Below are 17,729 nucleotides of genomic sequence, written 5' to 3'. Positions count from 1 at the left end.
TTTTTACCCCACACGTTCACTTTATAACTTACTTCTCCTCTCAGGTGTGGCCAGGCTGAAGTACAAACCGGTTCACCGGGTCCACCGAGGAGGAGCACGTGGGGGAGCACCAGCTTCAGTGGCCATCTGTGTACCTCTGTCCCCGCACATTTATATGCATGTATCCAGCCCCTTCTTATTTTCAGAGTAGGGAAGGGGATTGTCCAAGACCGCACAGAACTGGGGCTGGAACCAAGCCCCTGATCCCTGGGGCTAGGCCCACTGGCCTCCCCAGGCCTTCATTAGAGAGGCCAGGGGCTCAGGCAGCTTCTCCCCAGGATGTGGGCAGGGCTGGGCCAGTGCCGGGCTTGGAGCTCCAGCCCTAGAGGGACACACGGGAGCTTTAGTAGAGGAGTCCCCCCTGGGGGACCAGAACTTACTGTGGGAGCTGATGTACTCAGGGGACTTGCCCGGGCCCAGGGGAAGGGCCTCTTCATAGTAGTCCTCGGGCGGAGGCCTTTGGGGAAGCGGTGGAGGCAGGTCAGCTGCCTGAAGGGGGACAACGGAGGCAGATGAGACCAAGAAGGCCAGGAGAGCAGAGGGAGCGGGTGGGGTGACGGCAAGGAGGCTGGGGCAGAGAGAGGCAGGAGCCCCGAGGAGGCGGGATGCATGTTCTGAAGGTGAAGCCGGAACTTCTGACAGGGTGGCAGAAGGCAGAGGTGGGAACCCTGAGAGTTTGCTTGGTCCTCTATTTCTTGCCCAACTTATTTCAGCATCAGGGCTTCTCCGCAAGATCTAAAAGTTTTGTGGAGTGCCACATAGGTGTAGTCAGGCTTTTAATTAAGTAAGTGCATGCAAAGTGATCAAAAACTGCTCTGAGTTCTGCAATGCTCTGCAACCACATCTACATACCTGTGAGGAACAGCAAGACAGGTACGTGGAAGACACGTTACTTAGTGAGGCAGCACGGCCTCGTGGCTAAGAGCTTAGGCTCTGGGGCCACGGCACCCCTGCTTCACCGGGATTAAGCTCTGTCACTTATGAGCTGTGGGCACTGACATGTCGCTTAGCTAAGTCTCATTTCCTCACCTGTAAAATGGGGATAACAATCGTGCCAACCTCATTCAGCTATTGTGAGCATGTCAAGGACGTAGTAAGGGGTCAACAGTTGGTACCATTGGATGGTGATGATGATACTGAATTATGCAGTTGACAGAGAGTGTTTGATATGATTACCGGCCCTTTGCCTTAATTCCGTGGATGAAGGCTGGGAACCCTAGATATGATCCAAACCTTTATTTTGTAAGTGAAAAACAGGCTCAGAAAGGGGAGGTGATTTATTTAAGACCACATGGCAGCAGGAGGAGGGCAGAGGCCACCAAGCCCTGGTCCGGAGCTTTCCTCGCACTCCACGTTTATTATGGCAATCAGAAGTTGGGGTGGGGAACGTCCTTTGTGCCTGAACTGACAGATCAGTTCACCACATTATCCCTGCTCAGCGTGGGCGCAGTGAGCACATAATGAGTCACTGAAATGTTCTCACAACCTGTTTCTCCCCTTAGAACAGGATCCTGCACAGGCAGGAGGGACTCAAGCATTGTGGGGAGAGCTTCACTGGCCACTTCAGAGGGACAGAGGGCCGGAGGGTGTGGGAACCCAGGCCATGACTCACGTGTCTCAGAGACGGGCTCTTGGCTGGCTCAGGGCTGGCTCCTTTGCAGGGCTCCCCGTCATCCTCTGGCATGTCCCGGAGGTCGCTCAGGTCACAGTCTACCGAGGGGCAGGCCATTGGGGCAGAGCAAGCCAGGGATGAGCACGGTAGAATGGGAAGAAGCCTGGATCTGGGGTCAGGAGGCCTCTACCACCTCCTTCGTTAGAAACCCTGGGCAAGCGACTTCATCACTCTGAGACTTGGTCTTCTCTGTAAACCGGTCCCAATAATCCCTCGCCTTGTCTGTCTGCCAGGGTTATCAAGAGGGCCAAATGAGATATCTCGTGTGGTGCTTTGGAGATTTTCAAGAAGTGGGTTATGAAGGCACCGCGTCTTCCGTCAGTCTCTCCATCCCTGCAACTTTCACCTGACCCGCAGCTTCCTTGAAGCGGAATAGTGCTGTCTTCCCTCGGGAAGGATCAGGGGGCGCACACACCCTGCCCACCGCCTGGTGTGCCTGCTCCCACGCCCACGATGCCCCCGGCAGCTCCCCTCTCTGCTGGGGCGCAGGACGGCTCAACCCAGGGGTCAGGCGGCCACCACCAGTGGATGTGAGCAGCAGGAGAGACAGCACCTTCTTTGGCCTGCATGTTCCTCCCTACCTTTCCTCAAACCCTGGGGATGACTTCCTGTGACCATACAGATTTTGACTAGACTTTCAGAGCTGGCAGGGCCCAGAGAGGTCAAGGGACCTGCCCAACGTGACTCAGTGTTGCAACGCTAGAGCCAGGCCCCCACCCAATCCGAGGACCCTTCCGGAGACTGGGGCAGTGGGCCTGCACACTCAGGGAGGGGACAGCTCCCAGCTGGGGTTGGGAGAGGGTGCCTTACCGAACTCTTCAAAGAGGGACTCCACGAAGCTGGGCCCGGAGTGGAGGTCCGCTGTGTTCACATACAGGTAGGAGACTTCTTTGGCTGTGAGGAGAGGGGGAGCATGTCAGCAGTGAGGAAGAAGGGGCAGTCTGCTGCTGCCCACTCTGACGACGGCCGGGTCTCCCCCCTCCCGCCACTGGGACTCAAGCCCACTCAGGACACGGCACCGTTGACAAAGCATGTGCACATCCTAAATGAGTTCCCTGGTTTTCAAGCTTTGTTCTGATTTTTACATCGTTCCTGAGCATCTCCTTCTCCAAGTGGAAGGATGCTCAGAGCCCAGTGTAGAAAACAGAACAGCTAAGGCGCTCCGGGGACGGCCAGGGGACAGGGCCGAGCACGGGTGGCAAACTGCCGCCCCTACTACCCTCCCACAGTCCTGTGAGGGCTGCTGATGACATCGGCCTGTTTTGTCACTGGAACTGAGGCTCCGAGAGTCACCCGGTGGGGACGCCCCTGCCCCCCATCACTCAGACGCCCGCAACACTGCGGGACACAGGGCGGCCCGTCTGAGTTTACTGAGCGCTGAGCTGACCTGGGGTGTCGAGAAAAGGCGGGAGTGGACGGGGAGGCCTTGCTGCCAAACGGACGGGGGGCAGAGGGGCTGTGGGGCTGGTGGGGGGGGCGTGTGCGGCGTGTGTGCCGCGTGTGAGGGTGTGGGGTGTGGGAGCGGTGTGCTGTGTGTCCTGGTCACGTGAGCTGTGCGAGCGGGCTGTTGGCGAGTGTGCCGCGTGGGAGGGTGTGGGGCGTGGGAGCGGTGCGCTGTGCGTCCTGGTCACGTGAGCTGCGCGAGCGCGCTGTTGGCGAGTGTGCCGCGTGTGAGGGTGTGGGGCGTGGGAGCGGTGTGCTGTGCGTCCTGGTCACGTGAGCTGCGCGAGCGCGCTGTCGGCGAGTGTGCCGCGTGTGAGGGTGTGGGGTGTGGGAGCGGTGCGCTGTGCGTCCTGGTCACGTGAGCTGCGCGAGCGCGCTGTCGGCGAGTGTGCCGCGTGGGAGGGTGTGGGGCGTGGGAGCGGTGCGCTGTGCGTCCTGGTCACGTGAGCTGCGCGAGAGCGCTGTTGGCGAGTGTGCCGCGTGTGAGGGTGTGGGGGGTGGGAGCGGTGCGCTGTGCGTCCTAGTCACGTGAGCTCTGCGAGCGGGCTGTTGGCGAGTGTGCCGCGTGTGAGGGTGTGGGGTGTGGGAGCGGCGTGCTGTGCGTCCTGGTCACGTGAGCTGTGCGAGCGTGCTGTTGGCGAGTGTGCCGCGTGGGAGGGTGTGGGGCGTGGGAGCGGTGCGCTGTGCGTCCTGGTCACGTGAGCTGTGCGAGCGTGCTGTTGGCGAGTGTGCCGCGTGGGAGGGTGTGGGGCGTGGGAGCGGTGCGCTGTGCGTCCTGGTCACGTGAGCTGCGCGAGCGCGCTGTTGGCGAGTGTGCCCAGTGCGTCACGGGAGTATTGCGCACGAGTGTGGGCTGTGCGTGTGAGTGGGTGTGGCAGCTGTGGACATGGGCTTCAGTGGGCTGCGGATGGAGGGGGCCGAAGAGCCCGGCCAGGGTGGAGAACGACAAAGGGGACGGGGACGCCGGCCAGGCCATGGAAGTGTTTGGTGCCCACGCTGTGAGACTCCGGCCTCCGTGCGCCGCGGGCCCTGGGGAGTTCCTGAAGGTTCTTGAGGAGCTGGGGGCGGAGTGCCGATGGCTGACCTGGGAGGGGCTGCAGGCTCTGCAGGATGGAGGCCACAGCCATCTTCTTCTCCAGGGCAGTGTCACTGAGGTACTCATGGTCCAGGAGGCTGAGCAGCCCCGTGAGCTCAGGGAGCAGCTGCTCGAGCACTGAGGAGGAAGCACAGCGGGGCCGGGGTCAGGATCCGGCCCCGCCCCCACCCACCAGAGGCCAGGGCAGCGCGGTGGGCAGAGGGCAGGGCGGGTGCAACACGGAGACCTCAGCAGCCCTCCCACAGCTGTCCCAGGGCTGGCCACCCGCTCCGGAGGGAGAGCCCTGCTCAGTTAGCCATGACGTTCCTCTGGGCCTCCCCACTCTGCCTCAGACGTCATACGGCCTCGGCCTGAGGACGGACACCCCGGGCTTCAGCCTGGCAACTGTGAGCCCAGCAGCCCGAGCAGAGGCTCTTAGGCCTGCCTTTGTCCCAGCATGCCCTCGGCTGTCCAGGTCCAGGGGTCCTTTCCCACCGCGGCTCGAGGCTCAGTGCAGGTCCCAGGCTGGAGCCCCCCGCCATCCAGGACACAGGCAGGAAGGGAGCCTTCCTGTCCCATCAGTTCATACACTTCAATCTCTGGAACCTTCTGTTTCCGGTGCGTTGGTGGGAGCCAAACTAAACATTAACCCTTCCTACCCCAGGCCCCAAACCGTTATCACCAGTCTTTCCATGCTCTACCAGCGTTTTCCAAACTTGAGTGTATAGAGGAATTACCTGGGGATCTCATCGAAATGCAGAGGCTGGCTCAGGTCTGGGGCGGGACCTGAGATTCTGCATTTCCAGTGAGCTCCCGGGTGATGCTGATCCCGCTGGTTGAGACCACACGGGAGTTGCAAAACCCTACAGCACATGGTCTTTTAAAGACTGGAGCATGCCACAACCATGAGGTCATTGATGTGTCCCTGTCCCAAACAGTAACTTGGGACTTGGTTCGCCTTAGACTAGCTTTGTTACAGTAGTAGTACTATCCTGCTTTGTGACTTGCTAGTCACTTGTGCAGAATACTAAAAGCTAACCATGTCAAACGATTCTTGTGAGCTTTGCTAAGCCCTTCATACTTATAATCTCATTTAAATATACTACCAAGCATTTTATGGCTCAGAGTGGTTAAGTAACTCCTCCAGGGTCACACAGCCAGTGAAGCCTCGACTGGCCCTGGCTCCCTCACTCACTAGATTGCCTTGCAGTATTTTATACAACCCCACCAACAAGTTTTGAGATAGGTCCCATGTTCACACCTATTTTTTAGAGGAAGAAACCAAGGCTCAGAGAAGAGAAGTGTCTTGCTTGCAATCACACAGAGGCCACAGAAGAGCCAGGCCTTTGGCTTATAGTCTCTGGACTCCCAGCCCCATGTGCTTCTCTCCACCCTGGGCCCTCCTAAGGAAACAACCAGACTCTGACTTACAGTTACAAGGTCTGCGTGTGGTAGAGGGGCTATAACATTGTGCATAAGAGAACCAGCCCCGGAGCCAGACTGCCTAGGTTCACGTTCACGCTCCATTCATTAATTGTGGGACCTTCGAAAGTTACTTAGCCTATGACTCAGTTTCCACCTCTATACAGGGGGTCATAATAACACCTGCCTTAGAGGGTTGCTGTGAAGATTAATTAGGTCATGCATGAGAAGTGCCTTTCCCCAAACAGAGTAAATGCTCATCCCAAGTCAGCTGTTGTGGCTGTCATTGTATTTACCTTGCTGATCTGTGCTGTGCGAGTCTCCAGGAGTGTCTGCTCCCACAGCAGGCTGTGAGGCTCTAGGCAGGGTAGACTGCCCTTGGAATCTCAACTTCCTTTGCATCTAGTCTGGGGCCTGCTCAGTGCTGGTGCTCCATATGTATTTGATGAGAGAGGGCATGAGCAGATGACCACGCCAGGACTTTTAAAAAAATAGAATCGTATGTACAGATAGTGGCACTTGTTGGAAAAAATGTGATGTGGCCGTCTCTCTGTGGCATTCCATCATCACCTGAAATCTGTTGGAAATGAGCTAAAGGCTGATCCCGTCAGCTACCACCTCACGAGCTCTCTCTGCTGCTGGGCACTGAGATAGGGACTGTGTATGCCCTGCCTCATCTGTGAGCAGGTCCTGCTGGGATACCTGTGTTCCAGAAGAGGACTGAGGCCGAGGGAGGCTGTGGGATGTTTGCACAGCGTGAAAGAGGTGGAGCCAGGCTAATTCCACGTTTGTGTGATTCCTAGAGCTGTCGAGTCGCACAATGCCAGGGGGCGCGACTCACCTCACGGCCCAAGTGCAAGGGACCTGGAGGCCCTCCTGCCTCCATAGCCCCAGCCCTGGCAATGCCACCTGAGCAAGGCTTCTGGGTGGGTAGATTTCCCTCCTTGAAGTAGGAAACCACTTAAAATCATAAAAGCATCTTAGGTAAATTTTAGCTGTTGCAAAGGAAATCTTTATAAATGGAATCACAAACCTCTCCGGCACCCTCACCAGATACACTGAAAGTCAGTAACTCAGTTCTAAGATATTGACTGAGCCCTAATTATGTGCCACTCAGGGGATTAGAAAATGAATAAGATATTGTTTCAGTGGGTATGCTCCCTCCCTCTCTGTCTCTGTCTCTCTGTCTCTATCTCTCTCTCTCTCACACATCCCACACACACACACACGTGTAATAACTCACGAGGGAGGCCATGGTAAATGCTACTGGGAAGGCACCGCAGGGGACCATGGGAGCTTTCTTGTGGCCTGCAGCCATGGTTCCTATTTGAAAATTCATGACATTGCTCTGGTATCATGTGGGAATGTCAAGGCTATGGGGTACAGTGACTTTTATCCCTCTGAAACTTTTTGGCTTTGGGATTCCTTTGCACATTAGAAAATTATCAAGGACTCCACATAACTTTTGTTTTATGGGGATCATAGTTATCAATATTGACTGTATTAACAATTAAAGCTGAGAAAATTTTAAACCACAAGAACACACAGGCACATATCCCATTGGCCTTCAGAGCTACTGTGTCATCATGCAACACAACCTCTGGAAAACTCCACTGTAAACATAGAAAGAATGGGAGTGAAAAAAGGCATATTGGGTCTGAGTACTATATAATAGTTTTGACCTTGTGGACTCCCAGGAAGCATCCCCAACCACACCTTTCGGAGAATCGCCGTCCTTCAATGAATGACCTGGGATTGCTAAGTCTTGTCCCTGTGTCCATTCCTCCTTCCTTCTCTCCCCACCTCCCTCCCACCCTCTCTGTCTCTCATTTCGCTCTGAGGTCCCAAAGATTTATTCTTGCTGTTATCAGCCAGTGCTTATGTCGGCAGCATTCCTGCTTCTAAAAGCTCTCCTGCTTCTAATTTGAGGTTTGTTGCAATTGTTTCTAAAGTAAGAACAGTTAGGTTCTGAGTGAGTTCTCTGCATTGACAGATGGGAGTTTTAATACCCAAGCTTTGTTAACAACTCTTTATTTTTTCCCTGATTGTTAATGGGATTCCTAACATGGGACCGTGACTTCTAAGTGTTTTTGTTGAATGGAGACGTGATCACAAAAGTCCAAACAGAGCAAAGAAGAAAGAGGGAACTGAGGGAACCTGGGAGAAGCAGATGCCCGTGGCAGCATCTGTGGCCTGGAAGGACCCGGCAGTCAGCAGGTGGCCAAGGGGGAGTCCCACAGCATTTCCAAAGTTGGTTAGCGAAGGGAGCGTGAGCCACAGGGGACTTCTCAGCAAATGGTTGAGAACCCTTCCCCAGGGCGGAGCAGTGACTGTGTGCTGGGCAATTAGGGTGCACCCTCTCATTTCAGGCTCATAAACTGCACAGGAGGGATGTAGTGTTGTGCTCTGTGTCCCATGAGGGAGGGAATGGAGGCTCAGAAAAGTGACACCACCCAGCTGGTAAATGGTAAGGCCAGGCCTTGAGCCCAGTTCTGACTTCACAGTGTACACCCTGTGCCAGAATCTTCCATCAGAAAACATGGTTTCAGAGCAGTGGAGGCCAGGCTGGGGCAGGGAGGAGGCAAGTAGCCCCTCAAAACCCTCCTGCTGGGGGCTCTGGGCCATGACTTCATCAGGGCTCCTGACCTGGGGTCCCCGCACCGGATGGGTGGAAGGCTCTTATTGGGGGGCTAAAATTCTTGCTCAGTGGGTCTCTCTGCACTGGGACTGTTTGTGAATTTCAGAGCCCTAACGGTAAAGATCCAGAGAAGGAAAACAAGCGGCTCAGAGCATCTACCTGACTTAAGCAGGATCTCATCCCAGAGGGCCCCTTATACCTCATGGTACAAGAAGGCTTTCAGCCAGTGCTCGGCTCTTCAAAGGTAGTACCTTTGAGCTCTCCCCCCAAAAGCTGGCTTTCAGGGGCAATGAATGTGGCAAAGCCTTCCGTGGCAGCTTCATCTTTAATGCCAGAGAACTGAAACCACAGGGATTTAAACGATCGCAGAATTTAATTTGGAGAGAAATCATATGTGTATAGTGCATATGGCGAGGTGGTTCTGCCAGGCCTCAGACAGACCGCCAGGACAGCAGCCTCAAATTTTAGCAAGAATAAGATTCTCCCAGTGGGGGTTGTTGGAAAGGCCGATTCCTGGACCTCCCACCCGGGCCTTCTGATTCCGTAGACCCTCTACTGAGACCCAAGAAACTGCATTTTATTTTTTATTTTTTTTATTTAAAAGATTTTATTTATTTGCCAGAGAGAGAGAGAGAGAGAGAGAGCACAAGCAGAGGGAGTGGCAGGCAGAGGGAAAAGCAGGCTCCCCACTGAGCAGGGAACCTGATGTGGGGCTCGATCCCAGGACCCTGAGATCATGACCTGAGCCGAAGGCAGACGCTTAACCGACTGAGCCACCCAGGCGCCCCAGAAGCTGCATTTTAATAAGTACTCCAGGTGATTCCAAGGTTCAACCTTTGAAAGCTACTCTGCCAGAAAACCCATACTACAAGGCACATCTGTGAACATAAGGAATGTGGGAAGACCTTTCTCGTTTGCTCACAAGTTATCATTAGACCTCACCTTTGAAAGAACTGCAAGTCCAGGTGGGAATAAGAGCTCCCACAGATTATAAATAGCCGGAGCCTGGAAGCTTGCTGAGAAGAGCACGGTGCTTGGGTCCTTGGGGTCAGACCCGTCGCACTGCAGTTCTCGAGCCTTCCGAGCTGTAGCAAGATGGCATGCTGGAGAGCTCTGCACCCTGGCCTTCTGGTCTGTCACGTGAGAGCGAGGGGAGGCCAGCCCCGACGAGGCAGAGCGAGGCAGCCATGTCTGCGAAGCACTCGGTCCTCGGGGCCTGGAGCCTGCACTCACTCAGTCAGGGCCGTACTACCGTGAGGGCTGCTATCTCCTGATCCTCCTCGGAACTGCGCCGACTCCCGAGCACCGCTCAGGTACTGTTTAGCGACAGATCTGCCGTAGTTTCGCAACAAGCTCCATGAGGACAGGGACCATGTCTCAGTCATTGTAACTGTCCGATAAGCATTTATTTAGTGAACATGGTATTTTGATGACCTAGTCCAACCTTCTCATTTTAAAGACGTGAGAAGTGGAGGTCCAAGAGCTTCTCTGACTTAGCTATAAGTCACACAACCAGTTGAAAATCCAAGTCCCTAGCATTAAATTCACACAAAGCTTGCTACTTAGCAGAGTCATCAAAGAGTGGCCAAGAGAACAGGCTGTGCACCATCTGGCCCCTCCTCGCTCGGCCGGTTTCCAGCTGTGGCCCTGGCGAAATTTCCTAACTCGTCCAAGCTTCTGGACCGTGGGGGTAATCACAGTAACTGCTTCACACGGTGATTGTAAAGATGAAAGGAAGCCACGCATAGGGGGCTCAGTGCACTGGACAGGTGCCTCGCCATTCACGTGTGACCTCCAGAGAGTTTCGGGTGCTGGGGCACAAGGGAGGGCAGGGAGGGGGTGTTTGGGGCCACGGGGACTCTGCAAGCCTCACCACATTGACAGTTCATAGATCTGGGCCTGACACTGAGCTTAGGGTAGCTATGGCAGTAGAAGGTGGTGTAGCCCCTTTCCTCAGGGGGCTCATACCCCAAGGACCCCCCCATACCAGATGAGGGGACATCTTTCAGTTGGAGGGGAAACCTGTCCCTGCTGTCCCCAGTGGGGAAGGATTTCCTTCACCAATTCCTAACCCGCCCCCTCCCACCTTCACTCCTGCTCCAGGTCCTGTCTGCTTTCTGAGGACAGACTGGGGCATCGGGACAGCATTATCTTTTATGTCTAAAGTTTATTTAGAACCACGAATACATTTCATTGATCTTGTTTGGTTTAGCTGAGCCTTAGGGAGGTACAGTGAATTCCAGTGAGGAAAAAAAAAACCACAGGAAGAAATGGTTTAATCATTGTTTATGAAACTTCAATCTTTCCCTAAGTGGGACAGACAGGCTCGGAAACCCAAGATGGGTGATAATTGTTCTTTGGGATGCAAAAAGTTTGCCAAATAAAATTAGAAACCTATTTTAAAATATATTTAAGATTAGACCACTAACTGCTTGTTACTGGTGAATACCCAACGAAGACGAAGATCAATTTTCTCTCTGCTCCTCCACCCTCCCCACTTAATTTAAATCAAAATGAGATGGCACGGAGCAGAAAATAAGCCACAGGCAAAAAGCACTATTACTTGCTCCCAGGACTGCATACCCCCATGCAGCATGAATGAAGCTTTCAAGCCAAAGTTCTTTATCATAGCCGGTATGGGTTCTAGCTGGATTTATTTAGAGATCTCAAAGGTAAAGAGTCTAATTTCCATAACAAAAGAGAAGTGAATAATTAACCTTCTGCAAACCACAGGAATAATAACCCCTGTTTTGGCACCTACCTGGTCAGCCTAGTGGGCGCCCTGATTTGTGATCTCATTCCTGGGCAACTTCCAGACTCTGGAATTTACGAAAATGCTTGGAAATAGCTTGCAAGTTACAATGTCATTAAATGCAAAGCAGTGGGAGGAAATACAATTTCTCTTTCCCCCATCTCCTTATTTGACAAGCCTCTTTAGGACAAAGATAACTCATCCTTCTTTGTTTTCAAAGTCAGAGAATATGCAACAAGCATGATTCAAGAATGGAAAATAGGAAAGTTGTCAGTATGTGGTGCTTACAAAAGGGCTTACATGTTTTGTTTGTTTACTCAAATTTTCTTTCTCATTTTCCAAACAGCAAAATAACCCAATTTCCAGCCCATAAAGGCTCCTGAGCTGGGTAAAGTGCCAATGTGTTACTTTAAAAATTTTTGATCATGATTTGAGAGATGACTTTCTGTATCCTGTGCTTTAACAAGCTAGCACATTAGTGAGGTATGACCCCATTGGGAGGGTGGAGAGGCAAGGCATCCTGGAAAGGAAAGCAGTCCACTTAGCAGGTGTGACCTCAATGTTTGGGTGGGGGGGGGGTAGGGAAGGAAGAGGAACCCTTTCCTGTGGCCCTCCAACTCTGCAGACCCTTCCAGAGAGACTTCCTGCCAGGTTGCCTTCATGCTCCTTTCCTCAGCCTCTTAACCCAGGGCCTTTGCATATGCTGTTCCTTCTGCTTGTCAGAACTCCCTTCTCCTGCCAACCAGTGATGCCCTCTTCAGCTCTCTGCTCACTCATGACTGCCTCAGGGAAGTTTCCCCTGTCTTCTCCATCACATCTTTCCCCCTATTTTACACATCACTCTCCCTGTGGTATGTGCCCTGGTGAAATGTTACATTTAACGATGCATTTCTTCAATTAAGATCAACTTCCCCCACTTGAGCCTGAACTCGAGGGCAGGAATAGCACCAGCTTTTGTTAGTACCTGACACAGCGTACATGCTTAAGTTATTTGTGGAATGAATGAATTCTTGAAGCAAACTTAAGAGTTCATAGTCTAGCAGCTAGTTAATGTGATTTAAAAACCATGTCTATAATAGTGGATCAGCATCGTAAAAAGATGCTTAAAAAAAGAAAAAAAAATATGTAACAATAGTCCGGGGGAACAGAAGGAAGCAGAAGTCCAATTTCCAACTTGGCTAAGGTCCCCAAGCCCTATTTGGTTGAGCTTGTATCCCTCGTGTGAATACGGCTGCCAACAAATTCAGTGATGCCCATTTTGTAGTTGGTGGGTTTTAATCCTAACATAGAAACTGGGAAATAATAAGACTAACATATATTAAGCCACCCAAACTACTTGAGTTCAAGTCCTGTCTCCTCCACGACCCCCCATTGCCTAGCTGTGCACCTTTGGGACACTCACATTACCACCCCGGGCCTCATGTACATCACTAGTGACCTATGAGCCTATGTACCTCATCAGTGGGAACGAGCCCTAATGCATGAAAAACAGTGCCTGGCACATAGTAGGGTCTCAATAAATGTTGGCTGTTTATATTACTCTTACATTGTTTTTCTGTGTCACCCTTTGCTTTAAGAGATTTACATGTATTATTTACACAATTTAATTCTTTTTTTAAAAGATTTTATTTATTTGACAGAGAGAGCACAAGGAGGGGGAGCAGCAGAGGGAGAGGCAGAGGGAGAAGCAGGCTCTCTGCTGAGCAGGGAGCCCGACGTAGGGGGCTCGATTCCAGGACCCTGGGATCATGACCTGAGCTGAAGGCAGACGCTTAATCAACTGAGCCACCCAGGTGCCCCTACACAATTTAATACTTATGACAAGGTGGGCCAGCCCCATTTTACAGGGGTGGGAACTGCAGATTGCAGAACGGGAAGAACAGGGAGGAGCTCTTCAGGGGTGCCCGCCCCAGTGGTCCCTCACTGCACTACTCCTAGCTACCCAGATCTGGGCTAATGCCACACAGAAGGCCTGCAGAACTGCCCCTTCACTTTGTGGGTGCAGACATCTCTCCTTCCCTTGCTCACAGTCTCTTCCAAGTTGCAGCAAATCTACCTATTGGGGGCCACGTGAACATCTCACTTCCTCCGAATTCTTAAGCACTTCTCTTGGAGCCCAAGTGAAGGCCAAACAGTGGGCACAATGGCAGAGGGAACCGTGCTGGTGGGACCAACATTGTTGGTCACTAAAACAAACACTTCCTGTTGTCCCAGAGTGTTTGGGGAAGACCACGGCTCATGTGGGCAGGAAAAGAATGAAAAAGGAGCAGCAGAGAAGCCCAGCTGCAAAGCCCGTGCCTTGGTGCTGACTGCTTTCCAGGAGTTAAATATAGCCCCTGTGTGAGGGAGGGCCGGGGGAGGTCACCTTGGAAGGCTTTGGTGTGTGTTCATTACAGCTGGTGCAGGAAACTCAATATCCTTTATGCTGAAGAGAGCAGTGCAGGTTTGACTCTGCAGGCCCTAAGCACAGACTCCTAAGGGAGGGAGGTGGGAAGGAGGAGGGGGAGGCCTCGGGGTTTGGTCTGAGAGGACTGGTTTGGGGCCATGCCTCCCATCTGCTAGTGTGGAATCTGGGTTAAGGCGCTCAACCCCTCTGAGCGTCCCCTTCTGCTTCTGTGAGGAGGGGCTCAGGAGGCCCATGTGTCAGTTCATGTGAGGAGGGGAAGGGTTTGTAAACCATGGATCATTATTAAGGATGTTAGGGTAGCACACTTCTCTGATCTGTTATTTCAGGAAGACAGGGAGGTCACAGGTCAGTTGGGAAGCAGGTCATGGGGGCCTTTTATGGGACTCTCTTGGTAGGAGTCAGGCCAGGGTGACAAGCTCAGGGAAGCCCCACATCTTAAATGGCCTTTCTAGCAGCAGCTCTGCCCAGGCCCCGCCATCCACCAGCACAGCTCTCGCTCTGGGCACCTGGTGTCCCAGCCCTGGGCCACCAGGGAAGCCATTTCCAGACAGGAGGGGGTGGGGCAAGCCACTGACTTCCGAGGAAATAGCTTTTGGCTGTGGGACTGGGCTCTCCCAGAATTGTTCCTTTGTCTGCAGATTCCTCCCTGTTTAGCTCACAAAGGAAAGGGTTCAGGAGGAAGTGGAAAACTGTGACCCACACATGCTCACCCCCCCCCCCCCCCCCCGCACAAGATGGCAGTGGCTGCCGTCCGAGGCAGTCTGCACCATCTCCTTCATCAGAGGGGGGCAGAAGCCATCCTGGGAGTGGCCTGGGATACCCAATGATAAAAGCAGGTAGTATTTTTAAGCTCTTAAGTGATGTTCCAGATGTTGTGCTAAGCATTTTGTCTAGATGACCTCACTTAATTCTCATAATGACCCTGTGAGGTAGATACTGTTTTCACACATGAACCAAGTGAGGCTCAGGGATGCTGGGTCGTTTGCCTAAAGGCACACACCAGCAGAACCCAGATCCAAACCCAGACCTAACTCTAGAGCCTAAGCTTCCAATTGCTGCATTGTAATAGCTGCTGGCCTTCTTCTTCTAACGGGGGTGGGGGTGCTCTACCCCCAAAGCTTGCTGGAACCAGCAGTGAGCCCCTCAGGACTTTTCCCGCTGATGTCCATTCACAGGATGGGGTACCTGGCCTGAGGCCTAGATGGGACGGGGCTTTCTGCTTCTGAGAAGTTTGAGTTTGAGGACCCATCCCACCAGTTAGCCTAGGGCAGACACTGAGGACATCTGGCTAGGGGTGGGCAGAAAATGCAGATAATAATAAAGATATCCAAGCATGACAGTGAGCATTTATTGACTGCTTCCCACAAGCTGGGCACTGTGCCTGCCACTTTTATTTCTTTTTATAAATAGAACTTCAGGGGGTGCCTGGGTGGCTCAGGCAGGCATCCGACCCTCGGTTTCTGCTCAGGTCATGATCTCATGGGTTGTGGGATCAAGCCCTGAATCGAGCTCACCATCAGGCTCTAGGCTTCAGGCTCGGTAGGGAGTCTGCTTGAAGATTCTCTCCCTCTGTCTCTTCCCCCATTCACACATGCTCCCCTGCCCCTCTAAAATAAATAAAATCTTTGAAAAATAAATAAATAGAACTTCAGGTGGATAAGAATTGAGGTAATCCTGACCCTTGCTTCATGAGACACTGTCTTCACTGGTTCAAGCATGCTCCACTTTTATTTACTTAGTTATGGAATCAGTTATTTTTGCTAATGTAGTAAGGACCCACAAATCTACCATTCAAAGCAAAAGCCGGGGTTCAGACGATATCTTACCTCTAACTATGATCCCAGGCTTCCTCCGATACCTAGCCTCACGGCCATCCTGAATGCTGTATTTGTCACATCCTTGCTTTCCCTTATATATAGTGCTATTGCAACTACACATAGCCACAGAAACTTTTTAAAAATCTGTAGTTGTTTCTAACTTTATTAAAAGGGTATATAATGCTGTAGGTAATCCTTTGTGACTTTTTCTTTACTATTATCCTGCTAAGATCTACCCATATTGTTGGCTGGCATTGTGTTCATTCATAGTGCTGTATGATATTCCATTACTGGAATATTCTCTGTGGCCACCACTCTGTGTCTATTACTTCATTTAATCTTTGCAGGAGCCCTGTAGGAGCTCTTCTTATCCCGGTTCTACTGACAGGAAACTGAGGCCTAGAGAGGCTAACGAACTTTCTGGAGGTCCAAGTGCCAGGTTTGAAACGTTCCAGCTTCCCACTCTCCACTGTGTTTTGGTGTAGAGGAAAAAACACAGGATCTAGAACCAAAAGCTCAGGGCTCAAGCCCCAGCTCCACACTTACTGGCTGTGTGACCTTGGACTAGTTGCTCCGTGTCTCTGAGCCTCAATTTCTGTAACATTAAGGTGGAGTGATGACGGCTGTCCTGCCTACCTCTCAGGCCTCTCGTGAGACTCAAATCTCACAAAGTCTGGGAAAAGTGAGAGCACTGAAGTTTTATAAATCAGTAAATTGTGATTATTAGTATATATGCTACCTGTTCCTCCTTCTCCCCAAACGAGCAACAGAACCTCTGTAGGATTCAAGAGAGGAGACTGAAGAACAGCATTCCCATTCAGAAGGCAAAGGACTAGGTTGACAGTGAGCCCACAGAAACCTCAGTGTGATAAAAGAACCAGAAAATCATCAGTAGATGCCTCAGGTTGCACTATTAGGAACATACTGTGTATTTATCTTTGTTATGTTCAATGGTTTTTTTTTAAAGTTGCTTTTTACTATTTCTTACCTATTTTCACTATCTGAGATGCCCCCCCCCCCACCCCATACCTTTGTTCATGGTATTTCCTCTGCATGGCTTATTCTCTGCTGCCAAATACTGACTGTGTGACCTTGTGTAAGTTACCTAACTTCTCTGTGTATCCTCATCTGCAAAATGGGGATAATGGTAATACCCACCCCTTACAGGTTGTTGTGTGGACCCAGTGGAGTATTGTACAGTCTTAGAACAATTCCTGATGCATACCAAGTTGACTCATTGTTATTTAAAATCTCTCATACTCCCCAGATAGTGCCCACTCATCCTTTGAGGGTTCGTTGAGATGCCACTTCCTCCAGGAGGGCTGTCCTGCTTTCCTGGACAGGTGAGGTCATCCTGTTACACCCTCCAGAGCAGATCACTTGTTCAATATCCTTCTTCATTAAACTGTGAACCATGAGGGTAGAGATGGTGCCCGATTCAGTGTCTGCCCCTGTTGCCCAGTGCCCAGCACAGTAATGGGTACATGGCAGGTGCACTGGGGACAGATTAACTGACAACCTAGAACTCAGAGAAGGACCACAGACTAGGCAGAAGGCTGTAAATCCTACCTAGGACAACTTGTCTCCAAGAGAAGAAGGGCTCAGCAGGGGTGGGGGGGAAGAAGGGGGGAGCAACTTTGTCCCCTGGGGTACTGGGGGCACTGGAGGGTAGGCCTGGATCAGTGGGTGGTAGCTCAAGACCACACTAACTTACAGAAATCTGAACTAAGAAGAGAGGCAGATATCTCTTCCAAGAGGGGCTGAGCCCCAGTGGGACAGCCCTTTGGCAGGGAGGTGGGGAGAGAATCAGTATAGTGGGGAAGTGAGACACTGGGCAAGTGGGGTGAGAAACACCCAGAGTCAAACCTGGGATTTGCCTTCCCTAGCCTAGAGACCCCATGTAGGTGACGTCACCTTAGTTTTGTCATCTTGTGACACAAAGATTATGAGAGTACTCCCCTCAGAGGTTCTGGTGAGAAAGGGAGGTCAGCCTAGTCATTCTGGGTGGGGGGCTAAAGGTCAGGCCCACAATGCCCTCCTTGACTACGGCCCAGGTGGGAAGCCCCTTCTCCCTCCCTCCCTCCCTTCTTTCCCTCCCCTGCCTGCAGAAATCTCCCATTGCCAACTCTGGATTGGGTGCCGACCAGGTGCCCAGGACTCCAGTCCACAGGGAGCCCAGCCATCCTGGGGCAGGCTCTGCGAGACCCTCGGGCTGATTCCTGCCCCAGGGGCTGGGGCGAGGCTCCAAGAAAGTGATGGCAGAAGGTCCTGGGGATGGGGGTCTTGAATTGCGGAGAGCTCCAGATAAACGTCTCCTCTGCTTCCACATTAGACCAACAATTAACTCTATTTGAAAATGGATAGACTCTGAAGTTTTGTTTCTCTGTTCTTAACTGATACACGGAGGTGAGTTAATGTTATCCAGTCTGCTGCTCGCGTGCACCTCCTAACTGGTCACCTCCTT

The 17,729-nt window shown here is 52.1% G+C and overlaps 1 protein-coding gene across 1 annotated transcript in view; it reads right to left on the bottom strand.

Annotated features, from left to right (window-relative positions):
• AFAP1L1 (actin filament associated protein 1 like 1) overlaps nt 1-17,729 on the bottom strand; it is a 65,400-nt gene that overhangs the window by 34,757 nt on the left and 12,914 nt on the right. The window contains exons 2-5 of the mRNA XM_036080624.2: nt 4,239-4,367; nt 2,522-2,605; nt 1,652-1,749; nt 420-528 (exon numbers count right to left, since the gene is read on the bottom strand). Of these exons, the coding sequence (XP_035936517.1) occupies nt 420-528; nt 1,652-1,749; nt 2,522-2,605; nt 4,239-4,367 (420 nt within the window). The remainder of the gene's footprint in view (nt 1-419; nt 529-1,651; nt 1,750-2,521; nt 2,606-4,238; nt 4,368-17,729) is intronic.

Source organism: Halichoerus grypus, chromosome 2 (genome assembly GCF_964656455.1).
Source record: "Halichoerus grypus chromosome 2, mHalGry1.hap1.1, whole genome shotgun sequence".
Classification (NCBI taxonomy): Eukaryota; Metazoa; Chordata; class Mammalia; order Carnivora; family Phocidae; genus Halichoerus; species Halichoerus grypus.
Note: the sequence above shows the minus strand (reverse complement) of the source record. Positions and strands in the feature narration are given on the sequence as shown.